At 37.8% G+C, this 19,239-nt stretch overlaps 1 protein-coding gene across 2 annotated transcripts in view; it reads right to left on the reverse strand.

The window, feature by feature from the left end:
- Positions 1-18,980, reverse strand: part of LOC139996183 (uncharacterized) — a 30,665-nt gene extending 11,685 nt beyond the window's left edge. The window contains exons 1-7 of one of the 2 annotated variants that reach the window (XR_011802162.1): positions 16,493-18,980; positions 15,161-15,829; positions 13,074-13,177; positions 10,808-10,984; positions 10,155-10,337; positions 9,416-9,598; positions 8,357-8,807 (exon numbers count right to left, since the gene is read on the reverse strand). Coding sequence is in view for 1 of the 2 variants with exons in the window: in XM_072020352.1 (XP_071876453.1) it covers positions 9,416-9,598; positions 10,155-10,337; positions 10,808-10,984; positions 13,074-13,177; positions 15,161-15,579 (1,066 nt within the window). In the remaining variant the exon portion in view is untranslated. The remainder of the gene's footprint in view (positions 1-8,356; positions 8,808-9,415; positions 9,599-10,154; positions 10,338-10,807; positions 10,985-13,073; positions 13,178-15,160; positions 15,830-16,492) is intronic. The other variant, XM_072020352.1, reaches the window with a different exon arrangement.
- Between the last annotated feature and the right edge of the window lie 259 nt (positions 18,981-19,239).

Raw genomic sequence — 19,239 nt, forward strand, 5'->3', positions numbered from 1 at the left:
AATTGGCCATTCGCGATACATCGTGAAATTATATAACACGGAGACGGACTATTTTTCTGTTGAATCGAGTAAAATTATTGGAGACGGTCAAACGGAAAATTATTCCGGACAAAATGGTTAGGTCTTCTTAACAGCGTCTTCTTAGTAATTTATAAATAGTGACTATTAATAGATTGATAGCTTTCTTTCTCTAGTGTTTGAGTATAAGTAGGATAATGATGCAATCAACATCATTTCAGATACGATCATGTTTTGTCCGAATACGAACACGTTCACGTGATTCTGTGTGACAATGTTCATCGCAGATCTTGTGTACGGTATGAATAATTTGATTAATATGACCGCTACATGGACTTTGTTAACGTGCGAGCATGTCAACTTCGAAGCGGCTTTCAGTGGTTTAATGATGCGAAACAAACTGGTACAACATTTCTTATTTTTGTTACTTGATGATCGCTGAAAGAAATGACTGTTCTTCGCCAGATTATTTGATTTTACCAACTATTTTTTCGTCTATCTTCCACGCTTAATTTTTTGATATCAATGTCACCAAGTTAAAACCAGTTATTCGATTCAAGGTGTTCCAATAATTTGTCTTTCCCGCGTTACTTAAAAAGGAGATTATTCTAAATGAGTGTAAGAATGATTTATATATATCTCTGATTATATCTACAATAATCTACTACCAATCAATGGAAAAACAAACCTTTATGTAACTAACAGATAAAGAATAAGAATCTCAGTTGATTTTTCGAACAATACGGTTGTTAGACAAATTTTTCAATTAAATTGTTAATGAATAACGTTGTACACGGTACTGACAAATCACAAAATAAAATTAGATATCTCGTTATCGTTCGTTTGAAGATATGATATAAATCTATTAACCGGGTCATTCTTTAACCAGAAAATCCTATAATTATGATATTTAAGGTTAATAGAAACAAATCAGTTTCAGATAGATCGATTTCTTCTAAATATACATACGACGTAATTTAGTTTATACAGAAATGCAATAATACCCTTAAAAGTTTCTGTGAATAAAGTAATTATTATTATATCCAAAAAATTAAAAATCCTAATAATTAGATAACTCGTTTTTTCCCGGTTAACAGACTAAAAGCTAGCAATGTCGTTACTTTCGACGAATGGTCGCAGTTATAAATGAGATTTAACGCACAGTATCTCCAGGACACTCACTTATTAAATTCCTGAAGGTGTCTGCGAATATTCGTATCATGGTGAAGCAATCGGCAAGAAGCTCGTTCGTCAGTCCTCTCTTATACCCGAATTCGTGTATGGCCGCGCGCTGTCAGCTGCTAGACACCACCATAACGCGTTCCTGTACGACACTTTGGTTAAACGGATAGCTCCTGCTCACTCTTCGAACTGTACTACTATAGTATCAGTGGGCTCGTGTTTAAATCACTGTGGCTTGGAGTCTTTCCCCAAAGCCTCTCCTCTCTCTTGTCTCTGTCTTTTATTTCACGATCTCCCTCTTTTTCTATATTTTTCCCCTATTTTTCCTTCTTGTCGCTATATATTTATTTCTATTTTATATATATCGCAGTTTCCTATAGCTCTAAAAAAATGATGGGCCGTGTCAAACGACTGTCTATTAAATTATTTTTATTTCTATCACACTCAGAACACGATCACAATCGGTAATAAATTACCGTTTATCATTAAATTATTTTACTGTTCACTCTATGTAAAATCACGAGTTTACAAATGTTTCGAGGAGTCTAAACGGAAGACTTCCGGTGTTCCCAATCGATCAAGTCATTTTAAGTCGACTGGGTAAACAGGAAATTCATAGGTAAGCAACGAACCTAGTCGATATCGAAGATCGATTCCTTCGGAACAGTTAGTCGTTCAGGAGGCCAAGTTTCATTCCGCCCGCGCCACGAACGGCGACACTCGAGACTTCTCGAATAAGATAAATAATTCGAGATGCAACTTCTCCGTTGAATGAATTACATACTTCGAGGAGGCGGTGTATTTACTTGAGTTTGTTCTTTTCCTTATATACGAATGAGTAACAACAACACCGGTTATAACACTTCTCTTTATAACACGACTACTCGATTATTTTTGATGGAAGTTAAGTTAAGATACCAAGCTTGTATCGGAGATTAGCTGTTATTTACGATTAGTTTTCCAGAAGTTGGAAAGCAACGTGAATCGTGGAGGAAAGACACGATCGTTTCTCGCCATAGTCCCGATAAGCGGCTTGTAGAAGACGCACGGAGTAGTAGGGACAAACTGAGCAAGATCGCCGCTATTCCATCGGTTTTATCATCAGCGAAAAACGCGTGGCGTGACGGGACGGTGCGGTGCGATGCCTTTATTCGTTCACGACTACGATGCTCTTTGACCCCGAATCGAGCTGCGAGTAGAAAAAGAAGCGGATATACATTGGAAAAAAATAAACGAAGAAAATTGTACTTGTTATCTTCTATCACTTGTCTTCGTGAACCGATGCATTTTTCTTTGTATTCAGCTCCCCACCATCTGACGCTACACCTCCCACCATTTTGGAACCATTTTAGAGCGTACGAAATGCGCGACCTCCTACAAAATTCAGGCTTTTCAATCCTACGGTTTGATCGGGGAATTACATTTATGTAATAGTCTTAATGATAGAACAAACAGTTTCTAACGTATTTAAATGTACTGTACATAAATACTTGTGATTAAAGGTATATCATGAAAATAAAACAGATTTATATAATCATATTTCAGATTTAGTTAGAGTTTCAAACAAGTTAATATCAGTTACGCTAATGGAATCTATATGTTTTTAATAACTGCAAAAAAGAAAAAGTGAAACTGATAATGTTAAAGGCATTTGATTATGTTTTTATAGAGCCTTAAGAATATCAATTAAGATCCAATCAAAAATATGTTTAAAGAAGTTTATCCAAGCACGTTGTTTAAATTAATCAATCATAAAATAACATAACATAATTGGCTAAAAAATTAGAAATATGTAACTCGTACAGGGCATCAGGAACGATATATACGATCCTGAGTTACGACGCCACATGGCCTATCCTTATCCCCTCTTTCCTGGAATGCACATTCGTCAATCTTTGTATACACGAGAACCGTTTTTGGATACATCTACCGTATACATATTCTTTTCTCGTCAAGAAAACTCCAGTTTTCTTTGGAATTCTTTTACACGTTGTTCCCTAAAAATCTAATAATTCCTGTCAAAATCAATTTCTTAAAACAATTTTCCTTTTAAATTCCTTCTATAAAATTATCTATTACCTATAATGATGTTAGAAAACGTTTCTATTTTAATCGTGGAATTAACTCGTAATATTCGCACAATTACTTTTTTCTCGCGACGATAAATTTTGTGCGATTTTCGCGGAACATGTGTTTGCTGTGGTTAAAAAGCAACCTTGTTCCGCGATAAATACGTTGCGTCAATTGGCTCGTCTACTCGGGAAATTCGAAGGAAGAGAAAGATCGTGGTTACAGAGAAAAAGAGAGAGACAGTTATTAGAAGAGGAGTAAAAAGGAGAGATGAGTCGTGCACAACGGTGCAAGTTTCCCTTCGATTCCGTTGCACGAACTTCTCCTCTCTGTTATGTATAATACACGGTGTTTTTACGTTGTCTTTTTACGTTTACTGTGCAGCGTGTTTCTTTTTCCTCGTAACCTTGTAACGTATATATAGCATATAATGTGCACGAGCAGAAGGCATTCTGTGTCATCATAAGAAAATTTGCAATACCTGCTTTTAATGTGTGTACTTGTGTGTCGTTTTTATGGCAGATCGTCTGATTAAAGTTGTCCTATTTTATTGATCTTTCCCTTTAAATTTCTCTTGGTCACGGATTCTTCCATAAAGTATAGATCTAGATCGAATCCTGTCTGTTGTTATTCTGGATCAGATTTCCGATGTTTAATTTGCACCGAACAAAGTAAATATATCCAATGTTTTTCCAGATACTGAAAGCACGTAATTATGGCGTCTTCAAAAGTAAACGCGTTCTTTAGCAGGCACGCCTTTCTCCTATTTAAACTATTTTCGTACCACGCATCAAATTCAAGGACTGATTTCCGATTGAACTCTGTTTAGCCTTAATTTATTCACGGTAGACTCTCTGGCTCTGCTTGACGATCATTCTCAAAAATACGCCCTCAAAAATACCTTCCCTTGAAATATATTACTAGATTCGAGCAAATTATTATTGTTCGTGGTTCCGATTGGAATTTGATTTATCTTTAATTAGTTTTGTTTCTATAATTTAAGAATCTCTTGAAAACTCCTTTTAATCATTAAATTCCTCTTTATATTTATTTTTCTAGTAAATATAACTTGCATTTAGTTTCGATACAATATTTTTACGAATATTTTTTATAGATTCTTAAACGGGCTGATTGAAAGTACAGGCAATTTCCTGAAACGATACCAAGCTTGGTGGAACGTTTCAGTATCAATCAAAATATTACTTGACTTTCCCCGCAACTGGTTTCTTTTCTTTTCTCTTTTCGGTAACGAAAGGAGAGCATCGAAAGAGCGATAGAGATCGAAGCGGATTAAATTCGTGCCATACACGATATTCTTCTCGGTCGAGGCAGGCTGTCCAACTCCATCAGAGTAAAGCTAGCCGAAACTAGCTGAGTAGACCGTACAAGCCGCGATTCAGTTTCTCAAACGGTTCTTTTTCTTTCCTCCGCTTGACCTGGGCTTGAATACTCTTTCACCGATAAATTAGAGAGCAAAGATCACGTCGCTCCTCTTTTCCTATATAGTGCATCAAGCCCTCCAAGTGAATTCTCTTTTCTTGGCGCGTTCGATCCGAGATGCAATATATTCGATATATCGAATAGAAGAAACCGAAGCCAGGCTTCGAACGAAGCTATATAACCAATCGGAGTGACACACACACCGTGGGCCTTTGAACCGGCTTGTTTTATTCCATCGACTTCCCTTCGAATCGCGAGAAACTCTCCGTCGTCCAGAAACGCGACGGGCTGGATTCCGTGCTGATCTCCCTTGGAATCGGGCGTCCAGAGCGTCTGTTTCTTTTCTCCTCACGATATCGCGCGTGCGTCGTTGAGCGTAATCGCGAGGCGTGCGTACGTAAACGTGAAAGACGGTGACACGAGCTCTCCATTGATAAAAAGCAAGAGACGATAAGACGGCAAGAGTCGCGTGGTTCTACTATCAGAAACTCCGACGACGACTGGACACGAACCTTCCCTACTTCAGAGAAACCTCATCGTGGTGAGGGTAGAGAGACAGAGATAGAAACACTAGTGAACCTGGTGGGGGAATAAACAGGGGCAACCGTTATCCCCACCACGATATTCCTTTCCTACCACCACCCACGCGAATTCTGTTCAGGATGAAACAAGCTGTCCTCTTTCAATTCGATCACCTTTCCTATCACGACCATTGCACGACGTTCCTTCGATATTACTTCTTTTTTATGGTTGAGCTGTATAACCTGGCGTTTTTTTTCTGTTCAATAATTCCTTTATTTGTACATATATATTTTTTTGGTATTTCTATATCGGAGATTTCTATTGGATTTTCAGAAAATTTTGTTTTGGATTATTAAGTTATTTGTTCGTAAGTCTTTCCTAGAATTTATGTAAGTTTGCTGTTAGGTCACTTCTGGCAAAATGCATATATCGGAAAGTATAAATGAGATTCTATTTATAATTTGTTGCACGCTCGTTAAGTCAGCTGGTTAAACTTTGGAACGCGAACTGTAGAAAATAATTTGTATGTATTATACTAGCGTGGTATCAAGCGTTAGTTGACGCCTCATCCATATTAATTACGTTAATGTCTGTTCAGAATTCTAGATTGCCTGAAAACATAATATCATATTTCCATTCGTTATTAATTTCGTAATGCTCTTTACTACTATTAATAGTTATAAATAAAAAATATTTATAATTACATATTGATTACAAAATAACTGAGATATTTTTCATTACATAATCTTTCTCTTTATTTTCTAAATCATCAAATATTTTGGAATCCAAACAAGCCATTGTTTACAATTAAGGATCTAGTTGCATAAACTGAATTAATAGATCTTCCTATTCGCCTTTTCGAAGTTCAATTTAGTCTCAGCTGCTGAGTGAACATGTGCAACCCAATGTTTTATTTTGTCGACTCTAAAATTATCTCCGCGCGGAAGGAGACAGAGGTAGTGGGGAGGCGATAGGGGTGATCACCCCTTCCACTTTCATCGCTGTCTTCCCCTACTCTTCGTTCTTCCCCACCAGCACGACGAGTACAAACTGCCACCTTTTCCACACTCACGTTTCACGTTCGTGTAACCACACTACTAACCAAAACTGCATATACCTTAAATTATGCATTCGTTTGGAATATATGCAGATGTGATACACGCGAACGTGTGTCCGTATAGCTGTATCGCAGGAAATTTCGAAAGTTCCTTCTCTCGTCGAAACGATATAGGCGGCGGAAAATTGACACGCTGACTGTTTGCGCGGGAATATACCGATAATTTGAATTGATTTTTAGAACCTAATTAAAATACTCGATTATTTCGTAAATGAAATATTAATATCAATATGTCTTTCCATTCTACCTCTGAGTTAGAATATAGATTTCTGGAATTCACTGCCAAAGTGGAAAGAGAACGTACTCATCAGCATATGACCTGGAGAAGCAAATCTGTAGACAATACATTCATTGTCTTTCGACTAGAAGGTTCTTTCGTCCTTCGACTCAAGGCTTCCCTTCAAATTCTACCAAAAACAGTAGGCATTTTAATTTCTATCCCAGTTAATATCCTTGCCTCGAGCGAGTTTCAAATACAAACGTACGCGATACTAAACTACTTAGCTATTATCCTCCCATTTTTTCTCCGATCTATAGAATACCTCATTAATGGCCTTCCATGAATGCTTTTGCTGTTCTAACAAAAAAAAAAAAAGATCGATCCTACTGCTAACAATCTTCTCCTTGGAAATTCAATCACCGTTCCAGTATACAAGCCACTTGGCCTCGTTCTATTGCTTTTAAATTCCAAGTTTCTCGTATAAGAAAGGTAATAATCTCGCGGGCATTTTCTTGCGGTTAGTAAAAGCCTGCGCGCGAAAATTTTTCGATATTCTCACGAAAGGAGGAAACTCCTTCCGGGCCCGACGAAGTTATTATCGACGTGAATGGAGGGCCGCACAAAAGAACATTGGACAGACACATTCTTCCCAATCTCCTTTGTTCGAGAGCCGTGAAAAGCTACCGAAAGGTTCAGACAATCTTTTTTTCCACGCAGAACTCTTCTTTTAGCTCGCAGCTGTTCAATAGCGAACTTGTTCTCATTCAGTGGCAACCAGCCGAATTAACGGTAGTGTATCGTCACCGAGATCGGTCGATTTTCGGGAGGAAGTCGTGTCGGGTCGATAACGCGTGAGTCAACCACGCGATTACGAAAAGTTTCAGATAGAAGGTAAATATCATGTTTATACAACCGTTAGTGTTGATAATAAGAGGCTAGAGCAGATTGAAGCCCTTCTCCGTTTTTATAAAAAGTTATCTCAGTTATAAAATATTTAAATCCGAGAAATTTAGAGATTTAGATAATTTGGATAATTAGTCTAGTAAAAATGAAAATCTAGAATTTTAGATCTGAAATTCTGAAAATTTAGGAAACTAGTATAAAATCAAATTTTATTTTTAACTAAATTTAGAAAAAATTGATATAAATACATCACTGTGATTTTCAATTCGTTATTTTATCTATAGAACGAAGACCGAAGAGTGGATAAACATATATAATTATTTAATAGAGAATTCTATATTTCTACAAGCATGTGTAATACGATTCTCGAATTTATGGCGACGTCAGCAGAAGTGTAAATTTGAAGAGGTTTACTCGAGAATAAGGAGGTGTCTTGTCAGCGAGAGAACATAAGGGTAATAATTAATAATCCGCTGAACGCATCACGTTTTAAAGACCCGGTTGGCAGCGCGAAGAAAGACCTGGGGTGCCGTTAATTAATTCGCATTTTCGCACGGCTACGAAAGTTCGAGCGGAAGATGGATCTGAAGCCGCGTATACATATAGTATCTTTTATTCACTCGAACGCGAAATTTTGGTTTGCTGTCAATTGCGAGAAACGAAAGTAGGAAAATAAAAACGATAGCAAAGAAATACGGATAGGTCTTTGGACGTTGATTTATTATATCGGAGTGTGCTTTATCATTGGGTTTATGTTTTTCGCTGGTTACTCGCGGTTTCCGGCAGACGATAAATAATTTCCACAGAATACGCCATTAAACAAAGTTAAAAAAAAAAACACGGTAAAAAGGTATCTGTTCTATTGAATTTTACTAAAAGATTACCTGCTAGTGTTGAAATGACGTAGAAATGGTTGAATACGTGTTACTCTCTTCTTCGTTGTCGTTTCGCAAATATCAGTGTTTCCAGATCGATATCACTGGTCAATCGAGCGACGATGAATTGAGCGAAAATATAATTCGGCCGAAAAATACGATCGAGTTTGTTCGCACAGGAAATTGGTTTTAAAGCGATTTTTTCGAGGAGACACGTGGCGTCGAGACGACTGGCGTCGTTACGTGCGCGACGCTACCGATGTATGGTGCCTTCACGAATACTTCTCCGCCCTAAGATTCTTTCCCTCCGTCTTTTTCTTTCTTCCCGCCCCGTCTCCCGCGCACCGTCAACCCCTCTTCCAGTGTCCCCGCCGTTCACCGCGATATCCCCCACCACAGGCTTCACCTTTCGAAAGCAATGGGCAGCCATGGGTTCCCGGGAGGCCCGTAAGAGACGTAGCTAGCGATTCGAGCGCCATGACCACCATAAATTGTTCATATTTTCTTTACGAAGGCATTAACATCGGCTTATTGTTTTGTCGATAGTGGATATTGGTAAATGGAAGGTGATTCGATATTTTTTCAGTGATAAAAGTTATGTTGGAATTGGTTCACAGTTTACATAGTTTAAACTGTTATGAAAATTACAAATAAAATTGTTATCGATTTTATCCTACATACTTTTTTCTTTTAATTAATAATTTACTGGAATTAGTTGTAATATATATGTCGGAGATGAAGGGGCGCCGGAGCCTTTCTTTCGGAATATTTGGGAAGGTCCACAATCCAAGGACATCACGACATATATATATAATTATGAGAAATTTGTAAATAATTCTTTAGTAGCTTTTTAAATCAACGTCCTGATAAAATTCTAATATTAATTAAGATGTGCTACTAGGGGATGATTCAACTTCCATAAACCACATATAATATTAAACTCTTAAATTATGTAATATATAGAAAATATATGCATATAGTTAGCTAGATGTATCGCATTAATTTCCTATGTCAAGAGTATGCTACATGCAAGCAAAGATATGTTGATAAAAAGGGAATCGCGGTTACCTATGCAACTCGGCATGTTGATGATATTCTCATTCCACTTGCCGTTCTTGCACTCCAGTATCCTTGTTCTTTCTTTGCTGTCAGGGAATACGGTGCCGAATTTGCACAAAAAGGTTCTCGTAGTCAAAGTACCATTCAATACGTAACTTCCGTTGGGTGCTGAGACATCTGGACAGGTAAGCACTAAAACATTTATCATCACCAATCTATAGAGTTGCTGCCTCTAGTCATCGTGTCAAATGATAATGATAACGTACTTGGTACGTTAACATCTTGACGACTATGTTTTATGATTTCAACCACGCACTGTTATTGTATTTATATTATTTATGTAGATGAACGCAGACATGGAGATTATACTCTATACAAGATTGCTATAGTGATTGACAACGGATAAGCGTAAAATTATACGATGCAAGTAAATATTTCCAGACAGTAAATAATACATTTTAATGAAGGACTTTGTATTTAGAATCTCGATAATATGTATGATAATATAAACCATACTAAAATATGGTACTTAATGAAAAACAAATATCAGTCAAGCAAGACGCAAAAGTAGCCAGACACGTGTCAACAAGTAGACTCGTCAACGTTATTTCCGGATGAGGGATTCCTTGCGTAATTGTGAACGTTTATGCGTATCGCGTTCCATCCTTCTCAGAGAGGTTTGATTTCAAGCAAAAAGAAAATAGATAAAAGAAGCATATTACCGTTGTGCTCATAAGGTTAGACCAACCTTGATATTGCAAGAAGAATCCTCGTGCCGTGTATAGCTTCTTCGTGGCGACAAGGTCGAGGGTGACTACGTTCGAATTTGAGACGACCTTGACGCCAGCCGCGGTACCGCAATTCTCGAACAACGTTTTCCCTTTTTCTCGCACCCTTAGAATGTCTACGCAACTTCCATCCGATTCAGGCTCTGAAACAGTTAGACATTTTATTGCTCATATTTTTCATCATCCTTTATCCAAATACAATCTTATATTTTTTTTAATTATCTCCTTTTGTTATATTATAAAAAATATTGCAGTAGCATTGTGTAGTAAAATACGTAATAATTTAACGGAAATAACTTTTTCACAGTTCTTCTTTCAGTTTCAATTTCTAATCTAAATTTGAAATTTAGTTTCTTCACACGAATCCCAAATAAAACAGAAAAGAAGATTAAAAGATTAAATTTCACAGATATAAAGTTTATATCTCAAGCACGTATTTTCATCTTCTTAAATGCCGATTAAATACTAATGCGTTCTCGAAGCTCGTTCATTTCCCTTGGCAAAATATATCGTCAGGGCTCGTGATTTCGTAATCAATTCCATACAAGATCCATATGAGTTAATCGGAGGGTCAGAAGAGTAGCGAGGGAAGCTCATTGGGATCGATACTCACCCCGGATATTCAGGTCGTGGAGCGTCAGGACTATCCTGTGCCCAGGAGTCGACCTGAAGGTCCAGCCGCACGTATTTTCACCGAGGTAGTAAAGCGGATAACCCGGTGAATTTATGAAACCACCCTCGCCAGGGACCACCTTCAGCTCCTCGTTGCAATATTTCTTCACCGCAGCCTCTGAAACAACCGCCAAAAATCGTATAAATTTAAGCTGAAATATCTAAAGAAGAAAAGAGAAACTGAACAACATACTGTCGATGTATGTACAACCATATATACTCCTTTTTTACGACTTAGTCATTTCACCGAGGGTGGAAAGAAAATTAAGTTTCTTCCCTAATATATGAACGAGGAAGGGAAGTTTTAACACGAGGAAACCCTACTTTCTCCCGTTCAGTTCGACTCAATTGAATTGCCAGCCACCAACCATCGAGCTTCTGGGACCATTGTTAGTTACAGAGACACGAAATGACGACACTTTTATCGGCATAAGGACGCGGATCAACATCTGCATTCGTTTCGGTCCATTTGTCGATTTTGAGTGTGACTCTGGCCACCATTATGCGACGTTTGGTCTGAACAAGGGTGTCCTTGCCCCACTTTTCAACGGAGGGGCGAAACGACCGGAGAATATCTACACCTGGAGGGGGTTGATACTGGTTGTAGGGCGTCGAAGGGGTGGCCTGGCCCTTCCCACCTTTCCCATCGTAAAGAAGGTGCTCGTTGTCCCGTAATTTCGTTCTTTTCGAACTTTTATTCTTTCGAAAGGGCAAAATTGCTGTTTTATCGAACTACCATAGAAGTTTCACGTCTTCCCGTTGAAGATGTGAATTATATGACATGTATTTTTGACACGGGGTTTAATTTTTGTAATGAGCGTTTCTGTCGTGAATTGTGATTTTATAAGCAGTAATTTATTTACTGTTGTACTGTAGTAGTGTTAGTGTAGTAATGGAGACGAAGCGCGTATATTATTCTTTGTGTGTTAGGAATAATTTATGACGCAGAAACACGACCGTGTAACTTTATCTTTCGATCATGAAACCATAGATTCTTTTGTGACACAGTCAATGTGCAGCTTATTTATCTTTCAACTTTTTCTCTTACAAGTGATCGTCCACATCTGCACCAGCTGCTATAATAGGTTATTAGCAATTCGTTGACGGTTGAAAATAGTTTATTTACAGTAGTTTGTTTATAGCTTGTTTATAGTATTGTGTTTTTATAGAGACAAATTAAACAGTAGTAGTGGAGAATATGTTGCAGTGTAGGATAAAATGGTTCACAGTAACTTTTACGATATACGCAACAGTACATAAGTAATGCAAAGAATATTTGATTTACGCCAGAACTAAACACTACGTTTCCAAAACTGCGTATTTGATTCTGATATAAAAAATTCTAGTTTTTCATTTTTAATAATTGTTGATACTTTTATCGTATATAATACTATTGTAGCTAATCGTGGAAGGATCGTTATAAAGTTGAAGTAGAAAGCTGGTACGATTGAAAAGGTGCTCAACGACTGTAATTCGCGAGGGATACAAGGACCTTCGTTCTGTACTCAATGGTCCTTTTTCGCGTATATTACGAACTCAGGGTACGCGCAGTTGCATAGAAACGAGAGATTAGCGTGTCCTTCGGGAATTTCTACCTTTTGTCGCGCGCTACATGCCATTCATTATGAGACGTTGTCATGTTCCGAGCGGATTGTTGGTTATTATGAAACTTTTGGGTAAAAGTTTTAATCTTTTGAAATCGAAGGTTGGAATCGCATTGAATGCATCGTGTGTTCTGTATAAGTCTTGAAATGTTTTAGAAAATTATAGGAAACGGTACGCGACGTTGAAAAGATACAAAAGGGAAATTTATTTTAGCACAAATGGACGAATTTTATTTATTGACAAATTTTATGCGAAGAAAAGGAAAATTTGTTTATATAGGTAACTTTTGGTGAGAAATTACATTATCGTACGTGACATAGCATTCATTGTTTAGCTTCGATCCAAAGATGGTATATTTTTCTGGATTATCAAGATCGAAGATTATCGATTGAACGTGACTGACAATCGATTGTCTATGTTCTATGAGCAGGAAGGTAATATACACGTGAGAAACAGAAACCGGAATGCAGGTGCTTCCTGCTTCTCGTGCGATAAGTTCTATAGAGCTATTCTGAGCGTGGAGATATTATATATTACTTTGAAAGGATTATTGCTTTGTTCATGCATATGTATGTGTTAATTTAATTTTTGGAAGTACTTACCAGGAATGCACGCGTACTTTAGCTGCAAAGTGGCAGGATTCCAGTAAACAGCACCTGGTTGGTCGGTAGTGAGGTTGTAACGACAATGTTTTTGTCCGGAACATCTAAAATATGAAAACAAAAATCATCTTTCGTTAAAAGATATATTTAATTTAAACATACGTTCATGTCTAAACTCTTCGAATAACGAATTCAAGATCTGAAATTTCAAATTAAAATTTTTTCAAATTCTCAAATTCTTATTCCTTATTTCAGCTTCAGAAATATTCAAATCCCAAATTCTATATTAAAATTTCTCTTTTCTTCCTGTGGTATTTTCTTGCTGTAATAATATCCGGAGAAACGCACCGAATTTATCAAATGCTATCGCGGATCAACGGATCAGGAAGTTCAATTTCGCAATTTCAAACACGCATGCCAATAAATATCCGTACTGCAAACGGCGCAGCGCAGATTGTATCGATTTCTCGGTGCAGTGTCGTCTATTAAATAAGCGACGTCGGTCATTAGGGGGGTGTACCGGGTGTCAAAAGCGCGAGCAGCCTGCGTTTGACCGGACAAAGGAGAAATCGCGATTGTTTTCAGATCGAGATGATTGTTGCGCAGGGGATCGAAAGCGGCCTGGCTACATGAAACAATGACCATAGGGTCGATTCTCACCCCTTTCACCCTTGGTTTATCGCTTCGTTCCCCTTTGCCGGAAATAAAAGGGAAATAACGTTTCATGCGCCACCCACGCGGGGAATCCCTTTGAATTTTTCGGTGTTGCTAACTTTTTCGGCTCACGACTCTTTCATCGTCACGTTTTCGACATCAAAATGAGTTTGAAGCGCGTTCACTCGAAATGAATGATATTTCATTCTAAAGTAAAACGTTTTGTAATGCGATACTTGACAGATTTTTCATGAAAATAGCAGAGAAATTTGTGACTGTGTATTCAAGCGTTTTTTAAATGTCCGGTGAATGATCCCATAGTGGGAGCTTCTCTAATTGTAAAAGAACGTTCTTTAAATTATTTGAAATGTTTACATATTCGTTCAAAATGGCACTTCTGCAATGAAATAAGCAAAAGCATGAGAAAATCAGTTGGCGAATGAGAAGACGCCGGAAACTCGAACCTAAAGAGAAAGATAGGGTAGTATGCTCCCTCTAGTTCGTGGCTGCAACCCCTTATTTACAAAGTTCATCGAGCTGTGCTCCTGACGCGCGATGTACTCTCCTGGAAACGATTTCTCCTTCGTCGGGCATCGAACGTCGCTCAAAAGGCAATTAAAACTTCACGTACGCTTTACTGGCGCACATCAAACGGCAATTTTGCGTGCCGAGATTTCGTTCCACCCTTGAAAACACGCTTCCCCCGTGACACATACGATTACAAAGAAGAAAATTTCAAGGAGAGAGAAAGAGAGAGAGGGGGCAGAGGAAGAAAAAAAAACTGTTTTTTGCAAAAGTAGAGCGGAGACCTGTCTAAGTCTGTTGTTACTTCTGGCGGGTCTATGCATACGAAAATACCTACTTCTCTCAATCATATAAATTGAATTTATACTTCTACCTGAAGAAAAATTGTTTCCATAGCTACTCTGTATTTACGCGGCAGGAATGACTTGCTAGTTCTGTGGTTTACAGTCCAGTAACCTAACCCAAACCGAATATTCTTTGCGCCTTCCTTTCTTTGCGGATGCCTAGTGGGTGACTCGTATTACCGGAGACGGTTATATTGTATGGAAATGCGATGAAAAGCGAAAGCAGTGGCTTGTAATGAACCCACAAAACTTCAGAATACACGATCTCGAGCTACGTCGATCAGTTTTGATACCGAGAAATCAGGAATTTATTTCTCCTCCATCTTCACTCGTTACTTTAGTTTTTCATAATTAAACCACGTTGTGTAAACAAATTTATATTCTTATGGATACAGCTAAAAAAATAGTCATAAATCAAAATGTTCGAAGATACAATACGAATTCTTTCGGATCTTTTTGAATACTTTCGTCCATTAAAAAAATGTGTAAATACGCAAATAAGGGTATCGCAAAAGCATATACAGAGTAAAAGTTAATTTACACATAACGAACTACATGACGTACCTCCTGTTTAACGACTGCCTAATATCTACCACCCTCGATTGTTCATCCTCAATATCATCGATATAATTTCCCTTCAACTCTTTCTTCTTCAACGACATACTGCTACCTCGAGTCCTGTACATTTTCTTCTCCATCAACTTCTGCACATCGTATCCGCAAGCGTGCGTAAGATTCGACAGATATTCCGCTTCCAGGACGAAGATGAACGCCTTGAGAGACCTGCAGGTCAGTCGAACAGCACCATGCGAGCAATAATCTTCCTGGACTACTTCCATGTAACCACCCGCTAACCTGACGCCTGTCAGAGTCTTTGCAAATGGCGGTTGTGTGCTCACAAGTAAACTTTTCGTCAACGAGCATCTCGTCACCGTCATCAACAGCAACAGAAGACTCGTCAGGGTCGTTGCTCCTGGCGCCATGGTCGTTGATCATCACAGAGGTCGAAGTAGTCCTCCTTCACTCTCGAGATGATCTTAAAATTAGCCTTCTCGAGACGGCGAAGGAATCAAGTGCGTCGATAACGTGGACCAATTTCCTTCTGTTTCTTGTTTCTGCCTCTGATATGACCAGCCAGCGGCTCTTTTGCTCCTTGAAACCGCGCTCGGACACTCGAGGACCACTTTATGGCTCGGGTCAACGACACTCTTTTCTGTTTTCTTTCCGTCGAGCCTGTGAGAAACATAGAACAAAGTGTGAAAGGGTGTGGGAAGAAACTTTAAGGGCGGAATGTAGGCTGAATTCTGGTGGAACGAGGCTCCAGGGAATGTTACATAGAAGTGGTACGGTGATAAATAGTAGCAAGTAGTTTTCTTTACCCCGAGAAATTCTTATTCCGCTTTGCAAATTCTATGAACCTCTTTTGACACTGTACAGGGTGTCTCAGATTTAAACGACATCTTTTCTCGTAATCGTTTGCGACAGAATGTAAATTAGTTACAAAACTACAAATAGAAAAACCTAGAATGATCGTTTATCAGTCATAATTCACTATTAAAAGCAAATTTTATCCGTCATAAACAAGTTAATGTCTATGTACTTTTGAGTGGTGTATATTCTGCTCATTGTTTTTCTTTTTTTCAACAAAATGAGAGATAATGATCTTTATTTGACTTTAATAAATTCGTTCCTGGATACGTTAAATTAATTAACCTACTCGCATCTACCATCTGTACAAACACGTCCAATTCACTATCACATAAAAAGAAGTTCTTTTTAATCATCTAAATTTTATCCACAAGCTATACGTTAATCTTCATAAGCTACACATTGCTCTATCTACAATCCTCACTACTCTTATCGTAAAAGTAAAATTGATTTACAAATGGAACTTACTAGTAACGTCTAGAACTGTTATTCTGCCTCCTGTTCATCGAAGCCGATAAATTTTCAAAGGATTCTCGTGGGAATGCGGCCAGTAAGTCGGATAAGTCTGGGAAGACTGAAGAGGTACGATTATTTCTCGATGAAGATCGTAGCTCTCTTTTATTTTCGGCCCCCGTGCTCGCCTCCTGGTATCTCCAGGTTTGTTGCCACAACGAAGACACCCTGGTGCACGATTAATCGGCCATGGCCAAGTACTAGGTTTCTACACAACGCTGTATGCTCATCGTCCAAGGACATCGGGAAAACGCGTTCGATTTCGTCATAAGCTCTTGTACGTTTTGTTTGATATCGATCGATCGCTAAATATTTAGTATATTTCTATTTTTCTACGATTATTTTTTCCTTCTTTTCTTTAAATTTTAGAATCCTCTTGGAGAATTTTCGTCTGATTAATGTAAAATAGAAAATTTCCTCCTTGGGGTGAGATAGAAAATTCTAGTTTAGAGCAAAAGTTCTTTTTAATTTTAATATGGAAATTAGTCATTTAGGGATGAAATAGAAAAGTTTGCTCAATTAAGAGATTTTCGAGGAGTTTGACTATTCTTCAAATGGCACTCTGTGTATTTGAAAAGCTGTTTGTGTGATTTAGCGAAATATTTTGAATAGCGAAGATCTGGATAATTGAAGATTGTTATATTTATGCTGTTGGTCAGTTTCGAAGTGAATGACGTTGTTTCTGTTTTATTTTGGGAACGTGTTGATGATGTTAGAATGGTTCTGGAAGACCGAACCGAATGCTCGACTATTTTTGAATTGGTATTACTCGATATCACTCTAAGCTCTTAAATCTTCTTCGAAGTAGTTCGTAAACATTCAGCAGTTCCTTTGGTAAATTCTTAGATTTTATACTCCGATGTGCGTTATCAGTCTGTCAGATACTGACGTCAACGAAAGAAATCTTACTTACGATATTTATTCAAATCCTTTGGGAGTTGCTTCACAAAAATACACCGACAGATATTTTATTCGTTAAATATTTTCTTTGTTTCGTATATTTCTTGTAAGAAAATATATTAGTAATTTGCTTTCATATATTTTATAAATTCCTCTTAAAAATACAATATCCAATTCTCCAATTTCTTTTTTCTTTCTTTCTTTTTTTTTCTTAGTTCTTTTTGAACGAATTATTTTTGCCAATTGATTTTTATAGAACCACAACCAACTTGTTAAATATTAAAAAAATTTCCTACATACAATTTTTCAATAAACAATCGTCCAAAGGCGCAGATCGATCGATCAAAGACTGGCATCGATCTCGTTTTTCTAATTTCGATTTATCAGCCACTGTCGACCAACATTCGCTGTTCCTTTTTCTCTATCACCAGCAATCTTTCCATCTTAAACAAATACATTCTGCATTCACCTATTGCCAACAATTTCCCTTTTAATATCATTGAACCACATGGCGAATTATAGTTTCTGATAATGTTAAATCATCCTTCCTTTTATCCTAATCATCTCGCCGATATTGGAGTTCCTTCGAATGGCATAAATTTTCACTACGCAATATTACCTAGCTTTGCAACAGACAGAAGAAGTTTCCAAAGCTTTGTCGGCACGTTTTGTCGCGATAAATCAGTGCGAAAAGCTGCTGGAGCCATTCATCAAAATCCCAGTACGCTCTTTCGCTATCTCTGCCTCGCAGTCCACGTGATAACTTCCCGCCACACCAAAGAAATTCAAAAAATCACCTTACGTATCCTCGAAATTCGCGAGAGATAAAGCAGCAGCATCTGATTCATGAACACTCTCACAGTTCGTTTTTTCCACTCAAAGATCACAGATGATAAACGACTAGTCTTACCGAATGTAAAAACTGGATCCGAAAAAGGGGTGAAAAGTTCGAACGAACGCTACGACACTTAGAACTCTTCAACTTCCGCTTATTTCGTATTTTCCACATTTTATACGTTTATTTGAAATATTTTATTTTCTATATTACATTTTACACATGTATTTTCCATTGCACACATTCTTTATTTTCATACTTCAGTTATCCTCTGCAATGAGAAAAATCCAGCAAAAGACCAAGTTTAATTTTACACATAAATCACACGGTTGGTCGAGATGAAAAAAGCAAGAAATAAAAAGTTGAAGTAAATTGATGGTGTTTGTCGTAATGAACGAAATGTTTTCGTGTTTCTATGGATAATCGAAGTCCGCCGTGCTTTCGATTTGTCGTCGATCGAGGGAAAAAACTTTGGTGGCCGCGTGTAAACGAATAAAACGAACGCGGTGTTTGGCGTCGTGCCCGACACTGAAGAAACACACGCACCGAAGAGGCCTGCTCCTGTCGACCATTCGTCGTCGTATGCTACGAAGCAGCGTGTACTGTCAGTCCGTTCTCTAACATTGACAGCCTAAACTGCGAATCCTACGAGCCACTGGCGTCCATGCTACCCCCGGAAGCCGGCGTCCCCCGCCAGTTTGCCACTCGAAGCTGTTAGTAAGTGCCGTCGGGTTGAAAATGATTAAAAGTGGAGAACTTAACGAGAATTGAGAAAGTTTCGAGCGATGTAACGTTGGTGGAAGGTTGAATTATTTTATACAAATTTATCATCAGGCTGTTTAAATAAATATATCTCATATATATTGTATTATATATATTATATTATATATTAAGAACAAATGTTTGGAATCGTTACTCTACTCCTTGGACAAGACGTTTTGTCTAGTATTTTTCATTTTTAAGATAT

Source organism: Bombus fervidus, chromosome 17, assembly GCF_041682495.2.
Source record: "Bombus fervidus isolate BK054 chromosome 17, iyBomFerv1, whole genome shotgun sequence".
Classification (NCBI taxonomy): domain Eukaryota; kingdom Metazoa; phylum Arthropoda; class Insecta; order Hymenoptera; family Apidae; genus Bombus; species Bombus fervidus.